This window comes from Hetaerina americana, unplaced genomic scaffold, assembly GCF_022747635.1.
Source record: "Hetaerina americana unplaced genomic scaffold, ioHetAmer1.1.p SCAF_9, whole genome shotgun sequence".
In the NCBI taxonomy this organism is placed as follows: Eukaryota; Metazoa; Arthropoda; class Insecta; order Odonata; family Calopterygidae; genus Hetaerina; species Hetaerina americana.
Genome location: NW_027287538.1, coordinates 59367433 through 59385875, shown reverse-complemented (window position 1 = coordinate 59385875; position 18443 = coordinate 59367433). Strand labels below are relative to the sequence as shown.

Sequence of the window (18443 nt, the reverse complement as noted above, 5' to 3'; positions counted from 1 at the left end):
GTAGGATAATGTCTAATTCCATAATTGTTTGTTAAAATGAAGATGCTGTACATCCTAAACATTCTGAGAAGTCTGGGTGATGACAGTCTTTATCAGCACTGCTCTCAGTGGAATCCCATAAGCTGTGCTTAGCATTTAAATTGGGAATTTCCGAGGAGAATGAGAGAAATCTATTTTGAGACAAGATAGTGTTGATTTTTATTTTATGGCACCAACTTGTATGAGGTGTATAAAGAGAAGAAATTTAACAGTTGGAAAATTTGAACTTTTTATTTTAATTTCTTTGGGACAATCCTTTCAAATTGAATTTTTTTAAATCTTTACAAATGATGTTATCAGCCATGTGATTCTTGAATTGGCCTGTATAAGATTGTATGGAATATAGTAACATACAAATTGATTTATTCAGAAGTTTATAATATAATGCAGAGTCTGAATTGAATTTGAGAAGATAAGTCCTCATCTAGCATACTTACTGCTGTGAAAAATCATTCAATTTGCTCTTTAATATCCTAAAACATTCTTTTGCTGGAATTTAATGCCATCCTTCAATTTTCAATTGATATAATTGTGGGATTTTGATGGTGCGGTGGCTATTGAACCTTCTATCCACTCAGAGGGCCCGGGTTCGAATTCCGGGTGCGGCTATTTTTCAGTGGTATCCTGATCCCTCCTTGAAGTGCTTTGTGATGAGCACTTTGAATGAGTATGCCGTCCGTCGAATGGGACGCTAAACCGTGGACCCCTTGGTGCCTTTCCTTAAGAGCAGTCTAGAGAGAGAAGGGGGGTTTCTCTTCACCCTTCCTTTCCTGTCCATCCCTTATGATGCAAATCACCTCAGCTGTCAGTCGCCTCCCATAAACTACACTCCCTACTACTGCAATAGGTATAAATGCTGAATGGGCATTATATAATAGGTTTATATGCATAAAACTGATGAATGACTGATACCTGAATTAGTCTTTATAGTTATTCAAGAAGTGTAGCATAATGTTGTTTAATCCATAACTGTAGGAGTTTTTAATTTTTTCATGGGGAGCGAATCATTAATTGATAAATACTTATATACCTTTGAGACACATGCACAGTATGATTCAGTGAGATTAGGGAAGAAGCATTGCATGGCACCATATTCCATCAGAAGAGCACTAGTGATTGCTAATATCAGCCAGGTTGTTACTTTTGGTGGTCACTGCCTCCTTGCTTCTCCTAATCCCCTTCCATTATCACCTTTCATGCTTATTTTTCCCTCCTTTTCTTCAGCATTTGCACACCTTGGGATTATAAGCTTTTTCTTTGCCTATAACTGGGGATCTGCCCCATGCTATAATCCCTGTCATCATTCTTTTTCTGTAAAGTATTTATTCTGAGAGTATTATAAAGACTTCAAATTTAATTCTAAATTCATCCTCATTAGTATTTTCATTTCATACTCATTCTAATATTTCCTTATGATGTATGAATTTTCTCTTTAGCTAGGTTTTTTAATTATATTGATAAAAAAACAATTGTTCAGTAATGATCTGTTAAAATGTATTCGTTATTTTAGTACTTGACTAGATGGAAGTGGCAGCCTTTCCACAAGACACATCGGAGGTGCTCATCTTTTCCCGAAACATTTAGAAATAAGGCTTGGAGTGAAGGATTTGATGATGACAATCCAACCAGAAATTATCATGAAGAATCTCCAGCTGTCACAATCCTTGTGAGAGAAACCTTATCTGATGAGGATAAGCAACTGGGCAATAATGGCTTGCCTATAAACTTACCCCGCAACCAAAGTTTTTCTGGAAAGCAAATGCATTTAGAAGTGGATGAAAGTGAAACTTTGACTCCGACTAGTCATTCCTCAAATCCTGGAGTGAGAACTGTGATGATGGAGAGTGAGAGGAGGGCATCGGATTACAGGGTGAGAGGGAAGGGGACGTGTGATAGTTTAAAAGCAATGGGGGATATGGGTAGATGCTGGAGTAGCCTTCCCTCTCTGATTGCCTCGAAAAAGGAGGAAAGTCGTGGGAGGAGTAGTACAATGATCTCGTCAACTCCAGCAACGGCTGCTGATGGTGTATTGGGTGAATTCTTTCAGTCATCCTCTTTCAAGGGTGATCCAAATCATGGTCATAATAAAGCTGAAGGACTTAAGTCAGTTCATGCGTAAGTATACATGTTTACTATTTGTTGAAGTATAAATGAGGAGTTTATGATGGTAAATCACTGGGAAGGAGTGTATTGCACATTTGAAAGACTGAAGGCAATGCATACTTTATGTCATCTGCATTTTTTAATGTATGCAACGTCCTATGTCCTATTTTTACAACATATACACTCACATGAAATCTCATACTCTCCTCTTCCAAAGACAAAATAGATTTAATGCAACATAGCAGAGTCTATAAATTGATTTGCTCTTACTTCAGTGAAGTTTACATCGGACAGACTGGCAGGATGTTTGAACAATGAATTAAAGAACATTGAAGAACGCCCAACTTGCTCGCGAAGAAGGGAAAAAATTTCCCAGTTTGTTTCTTTCGATGAAACAAATTTTTTTAATAAAATTAAATCAAAGAAAGCTTCATGAACAAAAAACCACTCAGTTCACCCAACACATATCGGAAAACAATCATGGTAGGAACTTTGTTCTGGAAATTTCAAAAACAAAAAAGAATTGACTGCATTTGGATGTTTGAGGAGCTGAAAATTTTGCAATTTTTAAAATACACCAAATGTCACGACATCAACACACTTTTATACTCTTTCTGTTTCACCCCCTTCATGCGGTTTGGAAGAGACTCTGCTAATCCTTCTTACTGTACCTTAATCCCTACCTTAATGACAGGTAGTGGGTAGCATGAGGAATCCCTTACCTTCACAGCACGAGGACATTCGTGGACAGGTCACTCTTCTCGAGGCCCCAGCCCTCACTCCCTCCCTCCTCCATCTCCCACTTCCTCCTCTTCCTATCCCCTGCTATTCCCTCCTGGTGTTTCACTCTACCTATCCTGTCAACCAGATATATGTATATAAAAAGGCTTAAGAACATGTATTGTCTTCTGATGATGATGCTCAGCCTTGTAGCCATGGTCTTGCATCAATAAAAATCATTTTTTGGATTTGCAATTTCTTTAATTAAGTTCAGCTTTAGGTAGAAAAATTTTCTGGTAGTTGGGTTTCTTTAGATTCTGAGATAGATAGATTCTGTCAATAACTGGCAAATTTTCAGAAAAGCAACGACAGACTACACACTTAGTAGTCAATTTATCCTAGAAATTCACTGCCACCAATTTATTTGCAATTCTGGGTGATAGTGTGCATTGGCCTCATTTTTTTTTCTTTGCAGTATGTACTATTCCTTGGTGATTAATTTAGCTGTTGATGTTGTGGTTTTGCTGTATCATTATTTTCAATGATTTCAGAAAAATGCTTTAGAATTAAAAATGAAGTTGAATAGATTTTCATAGTTGGCTCATGGAAGCTAATTTCTTTGTCCACTGGCAGGGAAAATATTGGTACAACTCACACCAATTATCTTCGCTATCACGGGAAGAAGAATGATCTGTTTCGACATGCTCCCATGCTATGTTTGCAAGATGATGAGATGTCTGAATTATCCCATCATAAGTTACTCCCCTCATCCATGTCCCAACGTCCATGCCAGTTACAACTCCAAGCAGCTTGGGTTGAGGAAGACAAAGGGACAAGTGGCAGCTCGAGAGGGAATAGACTTGAAGCAGATTACTCACCTGTACTAGTGGGCTCTGCACCTGTTGGGTTTGCACGAGATAACTGGCCAGGAAGGGAAGCCCCTAGTCAGCAATCAGATAATGGTAATGCTAGCATAAATTAATATATCATTTAAACCGCATTTGGAACAGGAAGATTAGGGATGAAGGATGTCATGGTTCAAGGATTTATCCTTGAGATTTCCTCGGGAGATATTCCTGAGACCTCTGTGGAGAGCCTGAAAATATCAACTTGTTGAGATCAAAGTGAGATTATGAGGAGGGTTGTAAAAAATTATTACGGCATCAACTTTGTGCTGTGGAAACATCAGTCTACTGAGTTGGTGTCCTGACAATTATTTCTTGCAAGCGCTGCATTCTGTCTCCAATTTTACAGTTTTAAAGTTGATTATAATAGTTTTGTTGGTGCTGTCATCTTTTTTAGATCTAGTCAGTTGGAGCTACAGTTGACAAAAAAGGTGTTGAGTGTTTTGGGTATTTTTTATCCTAAGCAAAAACCATCTGATATTTTCTTAGTTTCCATAAATAGTGTTTCTTTCAATTTTTGTTTTTGTATTTGGCTAATAATTGACCAAGTTTGACAACATGAGATTAATGGAAGAGCCGTTGTTCATTGAGCAAACAATTGGTATAATGAAATGGCACATTACTACTCATCACCCTCTTTTATTCAAAACTAAAATTGTTTTAGAAACAATTCAGGCATTTTGTTATTGATGGAAATCTCACAATAATTCTGCTTTGTTGCATATGAAATTTGAAGAATAGTATAAATTGCTATAATATATCTATGCATAATACTTCCTATGTCAAGATATTATATATGCATGTTTAAACTAATTGTATACACAAGGCTTAGCCTTGCTGCATGCTCCACTGCATGATGTGATATCGTTTTAGCCATCCATCAGTACTAGGAAATCTGCTAGTCTCAAGTGTGAGAACGTTTATTATTTTTACCCGAAGTCATGCGGTTTTATTTTGCCCAAGAGTTGTTCCTCAGTAAAAAATAAGGGAGTGCTGCAGCTATTATGAATAAGTTGCCCTTTCTTCTTCATCCTATGCACCTAAGGGCTTTCCTTAAATTACAGATGGTTTTTGGGGTAGGGGTGTGCAATTTCATTAAATTTCCTGAAGAGAGTGAGTACTCTATAAGGAATCTTACTTTGCGATTAGGAATAAATCGTTGATGATTGAATAAGTGAACTTTACTTACTCTGTTGTGCATGTTTACAAGGATGCAGTAACTGAATAAAGTGTGTAAATTTAGGGTCGCCCAACGGTATTTTATATTCGTAGAATAGTTCTCAGAATGTGCCGTCATTATGCAGTGTTGATGGCTATTTGATTTAGGAATAAACTTAAGATAATTTTGGCACTCTTAGCCTCGCGGCACAAATATATTTCCGTATGTTACGGCATATGAGCGAAGCCCGGGTCAAATTCCAAGTGAACGAGATGGTTTATAAATGTGGGTTCAAAAACGTGCCCTGCAACGGATGTTTGTTCAGATTGGAACAAACAAATGTTTTTCCATCGTCTCTAATGACTCAAGCTGTATGCATTGGTTCAAAAGCATTCGTGTGTGAATGTAACAAGGTTGTATTATTTTAAAGCTTGCGGGTGTTTCGTTGCAAGCCACCTCATTTCCCGATTCGTAATTTTGAGTTGAAAGACCATTTTCATCAAGAAAAATTTTCTCTTGCTAACGAATTACCTTAATACTAATATAAACGACATCTGCTCAATTTCCTTAAAACAGGCGGTAAGATAAGGTTATATTACGATCATGAGTTTCTCATGGAAATACGTCGTCTGAAAACTAACATGCGTAATGGCAGTACAACAAAAGTACGGTTGACGCTTATCTTCATTTAGGGCATTCAGGAGACATATAGCGTGTATTCACGTCGGCTGTGATAAAGTGGCTTTATCTTTTGCCTTACATTTCGTCAAAGAAAAGAAGGTATGTGTCATCGGAAGGAAGTAGAAGGAAAAGTCCCTCCGCGGTAAAGAAGACTACTCTTACGTGGCTCAGCGTCGCTTAAAAGTCTAAGACGTATTTAATCGAGGGGTTCCCGGACATCACCCTGACGCAATTTCGCGGGCCTCCCTCCACCACAAAGGAGTATGGTTAGGGAAACCTTAATTAAAGAAATAAATAGTTTCGGTAGTGCTATTCGAGATCACTGAGACTATCGCTTGCAGCAAGGAAAACTTAAAGGTTGGTTGTAGGTATAAAACCAATTATCCTATAACTATATCGTAATCTTAAACGGCACGATTTGCATTTTTTTCGTCTTAGTTTCTTTGTCAAACTTTACTTCGGACACATTTTATGTAACATTGGGCTGTTAAATTTGAAATTAGACATATCAGTTGGGTGACTTTACAGCGACTAGTCGTCATAATTTAAAATGTAAGATTTTCTTATGAAATGTTAATGAGAAACTATGGTAAATCACCATTGATGTACGCATGTCTTAGGTGAATTCTCAGGAAAATTTGCAGTGTTGTGAGCTATGTGCTGGGATCAATGAAGTGCATTTTCTATAAAAGTGGTGAGATGTTGAAGGAATGTTGTTAATTTTCTTAGTTCGGACCTTGACTAAACTTGGAAAATGGCACATATGATTTTTCAACATGAAATAGAGAGGTTACTATGGGAATATAGATGTCTGAAAAATAACTTCATTTGAAAAATATTTTTTTACAGTTATGTCTAAATTATGAGGGTATTTTTTAAAGTATTTTCAAAGTCAGAGAAGTGCACCACTGTCATGTAGAAAATGTATTTTCAGTTAGTAGCATCTCTTGAAGGAAGGTAAACCAGGTTTCAGCCAGATTGATTTGTTACTCCATTACTCTTTTTGAGTGTTTGTGTGAATGGGGTAAGTTGAGTGATTTGCAAAAAGAGAATTTTGTGTATTGATCAGTCATTATTTATGAAAGGTGTATCACCTCAAGAGATTAAAGATAAACTTGATAAATATTATTGTGAATCTGCATGTTGATTGGAATGGTTTATAAGTGGTTTCAAAATTTTCAGAGTGGCCATATGAGCACAAGTGATGGTAAATGTTCTGGATTACTGTTGAGGGCACTACCTTAGAAATCATTGATAAAAATCTGTGATATGGTGATGATAGAAGGCATATGGAGATGGCTAATGCTCTAGGTATCTCAAGTGAATGGGGTACAATGTAATGTTAAGCTATCTATAAAATGGGTGTCATGTTTGACCAAAAATTTGATCTTACAGTTGACCAAAAATTAAATCATGTTCCGAGGCTAGTTTGCAGTTATTTCTGTGAAGTCTACAGGATTTAATTTATCATTTTGTCATTGTGGACAAAACATGGATACAACACTACATGCCTGAAATCAAGAAAAAGTCCTAGCAATGGGTTGCAATTAGGGGTCTACAACGAAGAAGGGAAAATTATGGTGTTTGCGCTTTGGAATTAACATTGTCTTAACTGGCTGTTTGGGAGTGTGTCAAATTATCACAGGGGCATACTATGCATTGATACTAGACCATTTTTAAACCAAGCTGCAAAAAAATATCCATGATTAATCCACAAAAAAGTTCTTTTTCACAACAACCTACCAGTGCAATCTATAGTTATGACTACAAAATCAATGGGAGTTACAATTCTTACTCATTCCCAATCCACCAGATTTGACTTCCTTTGACTACAACCATTTCTTCATTGTGAAAAAATAAATGATATGAAGGATACTTTATTCACTTGAAGAGGTGGCTATGGAAACAGTAGAGGTGGGACAGTCACATTATTTGGAAGGGAACAACAAATTGGAGCAGCATTGTACAAAATGTTTAAGCCTAAAAGGAGATGATGTTGAAAAGTGAAATTTATTCATCTCAAAAGATAAATTATTTTAAATTTTTGCACCAACTTAAAACCACCCTCGTTAAATGAATATCATTTGAAGAATAAGGGATGCAAAAGAATCCTCTGACCTCAAAAAATTTGAGGTATTAGACTGACAACTCAATTTATTTGGCAGTGGTTGGGAATGACTGTGAATGGAAATTAAGAAGAATAAGTTATAGGATTGTAGTTTATTGACCCATTCTTTCTCAAACTATCCACCATTGCAGTATAACTCAAAACTTCTCTGATGACTACTCTTAAAAGATATGATAAACTTAGAATTCTGTAAATGCATTTAATGATTGTTTTCATAAAGCTTCATCTTTCTTGCACACTTTCTTTGGTCTATTTCCATTTCCTCTACTGTTTACCTTTAATGAGACTAGTTCATACACGGTCATGTATCTCATGCAGTAATCTGTATTAATTTTTTAGAACCATTGGAACATTAATTTGCAGTGCATTTAACAGTATTATGGTGATATTTGTACCATGCTATTACAGTATTAGTAATCGGTTGCTCTATTTTGGCATTGATTAGTTTGGCTGAGAAATTATGGAGCCTCTGGTGTTGGCCATGAAAACACCCTTCCGTTCCTCATGGGTCCTTCAATATCAGCATCTTCTCTCAACTGGAGAACTGGCCCAATCAGTGGAATCTGGAGTAGTAGGTATAAACAGAGCTTTCTTGAAGCTGGAGGATGTGGTGTTGTCCCCATGTGGACTGGATTTTTCCCTCAACCAGCAAGAGGTCAGAGTTTGACGTCATTTTTATCATCTGGCCAGTTTGCTCGTTCAGCAGCTGAACTAGACCGGGAAAATGCTCACTTTGCAATATGTGAAGCAATGATTGCTGCAATTGAACAGGTAAGATATAGCATTTTCCTCCTTCAACTAGGGAATAGAATGTTTCCGACTCACTTGGTTCTCTCCAAGAAAAAATTTAGATGTGGTTTGATCAATTTTTTTCAAGATTTGAGCTGTAAAATCCTAATTATCCAGAGATGGATGCGAAGTTACCCTGATGGATCATCATTTAATCTCCAGAATGAAATGAATAGTTGGGATAAGAGTCTTTTGAGTATATTTGTGTAAATATATTCATATGTCAATTTGTGCATCAGTTAAATACACAAAAGCAGGAGAAATACCAAAGTATAAATAAATCCTAAAAATAAATTTGAAGCAGGCTTAAGAATAGAGAGTTATCAGTATGTGTTAGTTAAAGGATGAAGTATCTGTTGTTTTTCCACCATTTCTGCTGAATTAATTCTCTACGGTGAAGTGCTCCATCTCCACTGACATTTCAGTGAGTGAATCTTCAGGACATAGAAGATCCATAGTAATTCATTCTCTCAAGTTAAAGAAGTTTTGAAAGACCCATCCCCTTTCTAAATCCCACTGATCTCTGCCTAAATACTTATTTTCTCTCTTTTTCCACACTTTTGTTGTTGTTCCTAATTAATACTTGGCCTTGCTTGATATAAACCTTCCTCATATACTGTTGCATTTCCCTTTTTTGAAATGGATATCGATACTCATCTGACTTCCAGCTAAATTCCTCCTTCATAAAATGCTGCAAATGAACCCATAAAAACACTTTCTTCCTCATTTTCCTGAAGTCTTAAGTAGTTCTGCAGGGGATATATCTATGCCCAAAGCCCCTTCAATTTCATTTCCTTCAATGCTTTTTCTACCTTTCGGTCAAATATTCCTGGTTCTAAGCTATCTTTATTGATCTTATATTCTATTTCTATATCCGAACTCCCTGACCTGTTATTTTTGTCTAAATATTCCTGTTTATATACTTTCCATATTGTCAGGACCTCTTCTTTCTCAATTAATATTTTACCTGTTGCATCTCTAAATGGAACTTCCTTTCTTAAGATTTTATATGTTTCCTTTCTTGGAGTCATCATATTTAATTGAGGTGAATGTTAATGGATAATTGAGATGGTTTCCTGTTACCTTCCTCAATTGCATTTTAAACATGTAACTATCACTGCATTTGCCATCAAGACTTAACTAGTAGTTAAAAAAGAGGAAATGGAAATCCACTGTGATCTCAAGTGTTGGAAGAAGAAAAGAAAAAAATCATGGCTTGAGGAGATAGGGGATGGTGGAAGGAAAGGGAGGTGAAATGGTAGGTAGTCCTTGATGGAAAATTTTGAATTAAAAATAAAGAATGTAATTATTTATTTAGATTATCTTATGATGGCAGCTAATTGGTGAAGTAAGTGAAGCAGCACTCCCTTGGCTAGTAGCAATACCTTTTATTAAGTCTAAGATTTTTTTATCAACCAGTTGGTGTAAAAGTGAGGAAATATAAAATAAATCATTTAGAAACTTCTTTATATAATACGACCTTACTGCTTGATAACACTAATTTTTCCTCAAGTTTCTGAATTGTTGCAGTTCTATTTTCATAATTTAAGCCTATGCAAATTGTGGAAATAAAATAAACTTGCAGAATAATGTGAATTAGCTTTGATGCATGAGAATTTCAAAGCAGGGAATGAGACCTTTTCCGAGCTAGTTGATATCAAAAGCAATGAGTTGTACAAAACCCTATACTCTTGAAATTTAGAAATACATACTTGCTAGAGTTATGCCACTAAATGTAATCTTGTTTCAGTTAATCTCCCTTCATGGCCTCTAAGCTCTGTACTTTCACATGTCAAGACTGATATAAATATAGGTAGGATTAGCACTATTCCAGAATTATATTGGCATTCATTGGAGGTAATTATTGTTGCAATAGCATATGAAGGATGGGTCAAATGTATCAGTCGGTGACTGCAATATTATTTTGTAGGTTGTGATTGGCAATTTTCAAAGCCAATTTAGGGCTCTGTAGGTCTTTCAGCATTAGTGATTTTATCCTAGTTCCCCCAAGTTCTTTTGTGACTTGAAGCACACATTTACATTACTTTTAAATACCAAAAGAAGTGTTTCTTAATAGCCTTAAAACCCTTGTCATTGTGAATTGTTATGATATGACATTTATTGATCACCTGTCCTGCTATTTCCTCACCAAATGATTACAAATGATGTGGAAATTTTATAGATTTTACACATATGTGATCTTTTTATATCAGGTAAAGTCAAATCGGCAGTTGGGTGTCAAGGCCAGCAGCATTGATGATGAAGAGGCAGCACTCAAAGAGGAGGAGAGTGATGAGGAAATCAATCAGCTGGAGCAAAGGATTAGGTTGAGAAGGAGGCAGTTGCGGCAGCAGAAGGAAAGGAATAACCATAGGATGCTCTCCTGGGCTCAATGCAATATTCTTGGAGATGGCAAGACAGAGAGTAAGTTATGACCATATGTAACCTTTAGCATTTTGATGTTGTGATCATCATCATAGGTCATCAATCTGAGAATTGGTTTGTCACAGCTCTCCCCAAGCTATTCTGTGAACTGTGTGTTTTAGTTTGAAAGGTAAAAATGCCACAGTTCATCCCATAAAGGACTGCTGCCAAAGTTGTAGCTTGGATGGCCTTGCTGAAGTGTTAATGTCAGTGGAGTTGGGAAAGTGACACCTGTGGTTGACTCTGAGTAGAAGCAAATACTTTCTACAAACCGTAAGAGTGAAGGGTAGTAACCGAGGAATGCAGACAATGTGTGTTTCTTGGCAGGATAGGGGTACAGTCAAGACTAAACCTGCCTGCAACTGATTTGTGCAGTTGTCAGAGGAGATGCAACTGACTTGGGCACTGTACATCCTGCTCTTGCTTCTAGGCCCCCTCCACCCCTATCATAGTTGAAGGAGAAAGGGACTGAGAGTAGTTAGTTTTAATATCCATTGTCAATAACCTAAACTACGTGGGAAACTCATTGTGTAAGCACCGACATCTGGTGGTGATTCTGAGAACCTTTCAAACTACCTTAATAGTTGGTAAGTTTCTGAGCAGCCCATTCTCCCAACTGTACACACCTCTTGCTTGCAGTTTCCTTTTTCATTTTAGGATAACCAAAGAAAAAAATGTGGTAGAACTTGATGTGCTGTCATTCCTCTCTTTTAAGTGGTTCAGAAAATTTAAGTTTGGTATATTTACAGGTCTTGAAGAAACTATTTCCCCTAACAATTTTCAGTGGGCTAATATTCTGCTGTGTGTTGCTGTGCATTGATAGTAATGGTATATGCACCTCCTGAGATTAATGCTACTCTGTGTATGAGCTCATGGCATGAAAAAATCTGTTTGTAACTTGAATTTTTATCTATTATGATCAATTAATATTTAATTAGGTAATGATGATAGTTGTCTTAGGTTTTTTGTCAACAAACTGTTTTATTTCTTCTCTGTAGCCACGACAACAGAGCAAAGTGTCAGCCCATTTTCATCATCATCTGTTGGCAGCTTCCACTCATCAACTCCCTCATCTTCATCCACCTCGCCTACCTACCCCCTCTCACAGTCTCCAACTGAGAGGAGAAAGAGGAGTGGGGGCAGCCTCTGGAGGAGAAATGGGGGAGACAGGGAAAGCAGTCAATCTTCCGTGGAGGAATTGACGCTGGATGACAATGTCAGTGGGCTCACTAAGTCTCGTGATGCTGGTAAGTGGAATTTGGTTCAATCAGCTCTCTTTTACTGCTTAAAGTAATATACTAATGCAAATATTGTGGAGCCATTTCATAAATACACAAGTATTTGAGTGTTTAATGTGTCAGTGTTGCACAATGGACTTTTATAACGAAAGCCCTGCTCTTCTTTAGTGAAGAAATTCATGCCATTGAGATCCTGTTTTAATTATAGCAAAATATTGCAAAATTTGTCTATTGATGGGTATTTGTGTATTGCTGCTTTAACCTAGTATTTATGGCATTAGAATTCTGGCTAGGACGTCATTTATTCAAATTTAGTTGATGTCTTTGGGTAACCCTGCCTAAAATTCAATTAGGATGATTTTCTGGCTACCAGAAATTGGTGGGTAATCTCTGATGATACAGGGAATTACTTGACCCTGATGTGTGAATTCCATATGAAATTTTTTACTTGAGATAAGCTCCACTATCACCTAGCGAATCAACTTTTAGAGATTGATTATGGTGATATTAGTTTGTGGTATGTATTTTGTTAGGAAAGCATTTTTCTCAGTTTTATGGAAAGGCAGTGAAATCCGGTGCATGTGTTATTGAAATTTATGTTTTCTCACAGTAAACAACATTTTTATCATGTCCCATACAAGTTCCTATTTTCCAGATGTATGTGGAACCTCATATTTACACGATTAGATTTTCATTTTTCATTTTACTTGCGAAGTGTGCTGTATTTAAAGAAAATCACATTTAAAACAGTTATACATGTGCATCAGGCTTTTTAAAAAAACTTTTTTGACTCCATTTCATACAAATACATTTAAAAAGATTAGAGAGACCAGTAATGTGAATGGTTTTAGCAGAGAAATCAAGTATGTTGGGGAAGTGCTGAGCTCCACTAGTGACGGAAATGTGAATTACTTAAACTTGTAATCTCTGTTTGCTAGAAAAGACTTGTGCTGCGAAATGAGAACATTGTACAGCTAGAAGTTTCCAGTGGAATTTATACATTTAAGAAACACCTGAGGGATACTATTCTTATGACACACATGTTGAAATTATGAGGAATGAAAATTCCTTTGACCCAAACATGTTGATGCTTGAAAAATGCAAGAACTGGTGAGTGAGAACTTGAATCATTTTGACTGCCTCGAAGCAACAGATATACTAGTGATGGGTTCCTTAGTAATCAAAGTATTGAAACTTGCTTTATTAAATCAAAACTACAGTGAATCAAAAATACTCTATTATCTTAAAAAAATTTGAAGTTAGGCAACTGTTTGCACTAGTCAAACGGTGAGGTGGCTCATATTTTCATGTGTCAAGTTTTCCTGAATTATCCGGGAATGTAAATATTATCCTGCTTGATAATGGAAAGGCAAGGCAAAGACAGAACGTTTTAAAATGTGAAAATTCTCCTTTTCCTGCTTCTTGCATTTGCCTTCATTTTACGCATTTATTGGGGGTCCCTAGAACAGTGCAAATTAAGGGTTTTACTGTACATATTTTAAGTAGAATTTTGATCCACTCATGATCGCAATTGATTTTTTGTTTGGCGAGCTTCTCATGTTTCTGACATGCTCAGTAAATTGGATTGCTGCTGGGATCATTCATTTAGTTTTATGTTTCCATGCTTGTACTAAAAATATCACGCTGAGTTTTATTCTTTTGGTAGTGTAATACAAGAGATCTAATGAAACAGTGGTTCAAAAAATAATCTGAAAGTGGAAATGGTGATGATATACTTTTAATTGTATACTTATTCCATTTTGAAAATCAATGAAATCTGCCTTGCCAATCACCTACACCCACCTTTTTGCATGTGTTGAAAGGTGATCAATTGAAAGGAAGTCTAGATATTCCTTCCTTTTTGAAGCCACCGTCACTATTGACAATAAAAACAAATATTTACTCATGATATGCTTGATATTAAATATTGAGAGCATTAAGGTATGATATTGTAAATTACTTTAAAAATTTTAAAATTATTATTATCATCATTAAGCCTTTCAAATATACCTTTAGCTTGTCATTTGTATGCTGAAGTGGTGTGATGATCATTTTTATCTGCATGCATTATTCACAGAAACGATTGCAGTATGTAATAAAAAATATGAGGTGATGTCATTTATGAGAAGGGTAAATAGTTTGATAAGAAGAAATAGACCAAGAATGACATGAGTGAATTTAGTTGAAGACACTTTTATCATAAAAAATATTAGAAGTCAAAAAAAGAACAGAAAGATTGAAGCAATGCATATGTGTAACAGAAGCAAAGGCAGGGTAGTTCGGAAGAAATTAGTGAAAGGGAATAAGTCCATTGAATTAACTTAAAAGCAGCCTCTCTTTTCTTTTATATTGAATGGTGTTAAGGGTACAAGTGAATATACATGCACTAATTACTGAGATTAAGCTCATCCTTCAGTTATGTAGAAAAAAGTTCTGTCAGCTACCATTGGGCATGTAATAATAAAATTTAAAAATCAGATAATGATGTATCTCTATGACATTTTTGCTAGTAAAATAATATTTATGTACCGCACATTTTAAATATTCTATGCACATATAATCAAAAAACAATTATTTTAGGATGTCCATTTTGTAGATATCCTCCTTCCTGAAATAACATCACTTCTATCCGTCCCCTCCTTAAGTGGGTCCATTCTATGTTGGCCACCACTGGGCCCAATGAATAATAGCTGCTGTGTCCAAAGACAGGTTAATGGTTTTATGTGTAATATTTGTTTATAAGTCCCACCTCTATCATTGGAAGTTCTATTTGTTGAAGATATTTTGGTTCTTAAGTGAGTTACTTTGCTGCTTTTGATAATTTGTGGGAAGTATTGTAATAATAATTATCTAGTCAGAGTGTAGCAATGCTCGGCAAATTATGGTTAATGCTTTTCTTGTGGGCTTTATCTACTTACCAACATGCCCATGCACAAGTAGTGTGTGTGTAATGACACAGTGAACATTAACCCAAGGCATTCTCAATCAGCAAAGTTACTCTGCAAAGATAAGGAGATGGAACCGGAGTAAATCTTGTTTATTTATCGCCTTGTAATTGAATTTTAATAATGCTGATATGTTGAAAAAGATTCATTAATGACCTGGTACTCTTGCGCTTCAGGGCTGTCTCTGTCTTTGGCATCACTCTATTCTGATGCGGACCTGGCCCACCGACAAAATTTTAAGTCAGTAAATGGCAGTAAGTTAAAAAATAGTCATCCAAAATTAGAAAAAAGTTGTAGAGTGGGAGGAGTGAAGGTGGGCGATGAGGCAGCATCAGCACCATTGGTGGAAGCAGCATCAGCACCATTAGTGGAAGCAGCAGCAGAGTGTGTCCCCCTTGATGCCAGCAATGGAGAGGAGAAAAACAGTGCCGTCAAAGAGGTCAGTGGCCAGGTTTAGTCATATCATTTGTTTATAATTGATTCCAACAAGTGTTGATGGATTTCAACGTAACTATCTAGTGAGGGAAAACCTGTCCATTTATTAAAAACTTCTCTCATCATCAGTCCTAATTGTTGCTTTGCAATAATCCACTGTTAGCCGTTCTACTGAGTAATTAATATTTCTCTTAGTTCATCTCATTTTCTCCTTTATTTAAATTCTCATAAATAAAGGAAACTAATGTTGGTATCTTTTCATAGTGAAGTTGATACAAGGGTAATCCCAGAAGTACCCAACCCAACAAAGAAAACACCAAAATTTTGGAAAGAAACTTATTTATTTTCCAACATAATCTCCTTTCAGCTGGATGCACTTTTCCCAGCGATGTTCAATAAGTTCGATACCCTTTTTGTAATAAGAACTGTCTCGCTCCTTAAAATAGCCATTAACTGCCAACATCACTTCATCACGGTTGGAAAATCTTTGACCACCAAGCCACTTTTTCAAGTTTGCACTCAGAAAATAATCCAAGGAGGCTAAATCTGGTGAAAAGGGTGTATGAGGGAAGTTTATTCAAACTTTAATTCACGAATTTTGGCCATTTCAATAACAGATTTGTGAGCTGGTGCATTGTCTTGATGAATCGCCGAATGCGGCCGCTTTTGCTTGATTTTGATTTCTTCGCTCAAAAGTTGCAACAAGTTCACATAATATTCTCCTTTGATAGTTTTTCCTTATGCAATGTAGCACACTTTTTGAAATGCCTACTATGTCTGCTAGCTCGTGCACATTTAGTCAATGATCATCCAGCATTACTTTGTGGATTTTCTTAACTGTTTCTGGAGTTGCACCTCATTTGGTCAACCAATGCGATGCTCATCTTTACAGCTCATACGGCCTTGTTTAAACTCTGCTATCCAATATTTCACTGCTGTAAACAAAGGAGCCAACTCACCCAGAGTAGGAATCCAGTTTAGCTTTTAGGTTGATTGGGCTTTTAAATAAAAGTATTGTATCACTTAATGATGGCCAATTTCCTCCATTTTCTGAAATTTACTGAAAATGTTCACTATTGCTGCCAAATAAATACTGAACAACGTAGTGTCTTCAAACTTGAAACATATGCGTTAAATATTGCATACTTTCTAATGCAGTGATATTTTTCAAACAACTATCGCCATTTCTAGGTCAGGCTGGGTACTTCTTGGACCACCCTCGTATAATTTAATGTTATTCATAGGAGCTCTGGCTTCACAAGCTTGGGAGCTAGTTATTTGAATGATAAATGGACATAACTGATACATTTTGAGTTTGATGTAGCTGTAGCTTCCATTTTTACAGTTTCAATTCTTTTCACATTTCAGTGTTGAGTAATACCTTGAGCAGTTACTTTTTTGCATTGTTTCAACAGTTTTAATTTTGGTGCATATTAAGAGGGAAGAAGTTGGAAATCACAAACATGGAAGGGTAAATCTCTTGTTGTTATTTCAGGCTCAAACACTTCATGTTTTGAATACCTCTGAGGTTAAGGGTACATCAGTTTGAGTACCTCTGAGGTAAAGGGTACATTGCATACGTATTTATACAAATTGATATTATTTTATTACAAAAAATGTCATTTGAATTATTTATATTTCATGCCCGAACTAAAATAAGTTTCTTAATTTGATTTTACAATTCAGAGTGAAGCTGTTGACAGCAACCACACTGTTGTGTCTCTTTCTTCAGCTGAGGGGGTGGCACTTTCTCTCCTTCGGAAATTTAGTGAGAAGCAGCTGCCAAAGGCATCTGATTTGGAGTGGCTGGTTTCTGAGAGAGACGTCCCACAGCAGGTAAAATTTGGTCTAATTCAGCACCACTAATTGTAGAGTTTTTTCCTGTAATGTTAATAAAGTTGAATTTCTCTCAGAGTTGTATCTCAGCAAACGCACCTCGTAACATCACTGAAGCACCATCTGGCAAAATATTCTTTCAACTTAAATGTACTCACCATCCTCATCTCCGGTTCTGAATTGCTTTTCTGAGTTGATCAAGTATCATATAATACCTGTCAGAATTTATTGTTTGTTGGAAGAAAATTTGGCCGGAAGGCACTTCAGTTATGATGAAGAGTTGTGTTTGCTGAGATCCAACGCCTCATAAGAGACATGGTGATGAACTGGTAAGACATGGGGATGCAAAAACTACTAATGCAAAACATGGGAATTGAAATTAAAATAAATAAAACTAAAGTTGACATAAAAATTATGTAAACAGTAGAAAAACGTTAGAGATTAAAAATTGTGTGTAAAATACAGAAAATAAAATTTTCTTTCTAATTTAAAAAAAAATGGTAGACCTTCATTTTGGGATGACCATGTTATAAATGTGCCAGAGGACAAAAGTGGCTAGACATTGGGCCATTACAACTGAAGAGAGCAAATGAAAACTAGCATCATTTTTCTGAAGTTTAGCTCTATTTTCTTTAGATAAAAAGTTATTCAATTAGTTTTCGTAATAATGGAATTGGATTAATTAATGGGATGATGCAGTTGAGAATACCATGTCAATAAAAGCAACTTATGAGTTACTACAGACTTATTTTTTGGAGAATATTGGTAATAGGTTTTATTAAAATGAGTTCTCTTTCTTTCACTTTGGGGCTCTAATGGAATATATGGAATGGTTAGAAGTTGCCAGTATTCAACTGTATACAAGATTCAAGGGGGAGAAGATTCTATGGGATTGTGTGTGTCAAAACCCTGGATAATCTGGATTTTGCCTAATCTGGGCAACCATCTGCCGCATATATTCTGGATTAGTGAGAAATTACTGTATTGAAAAATGGGAAATTTTAGGTCTATGTTTGTAGCCATTTACAAGCTCTTTAAATG

General features: G+C 36.1%; 1 protein-coding gene across 2 annotated transcripts in view; it reads left to right on the top strand.

Annotated features, from left to right (window-relative positions):
- The window catches only part of Rubicon (run domain Beclin-1-interacting and cysteine-rich domain-containing protein rubicon), a 29602-nt gene that overhangs the window by 1331 nt on the left and 9828 nt on the right, over positions 1-18443 (top strand). For both annotated transcript variants that reach the window (XM_071597836.1, XM_071597835.1), the window contains exons 4-10: positions 1550-2154; positions 3496-3824; positions 8181-8506; positions 10738-10948; positions 11947-12195; positions 15308-15570; positions 17253-17402. In XM_071597836.1, coding sequence (XP_071453937.1) covers positions 1550-2154; positions 3496-3824; positions 8181-8506; positions 10738-10948; positions 11947-12195; positions 15308-15570; positions 17253-17402 — 2133 coding nt within the window. The remainder of the gene's footprint in view (positions 1-1549; positions 2155-3495; positions 3825-8180; positions 8507-10737; positions 10949-11946; positions 12196-15307; positions 15571-17252; positions 17403-18443) is intronic.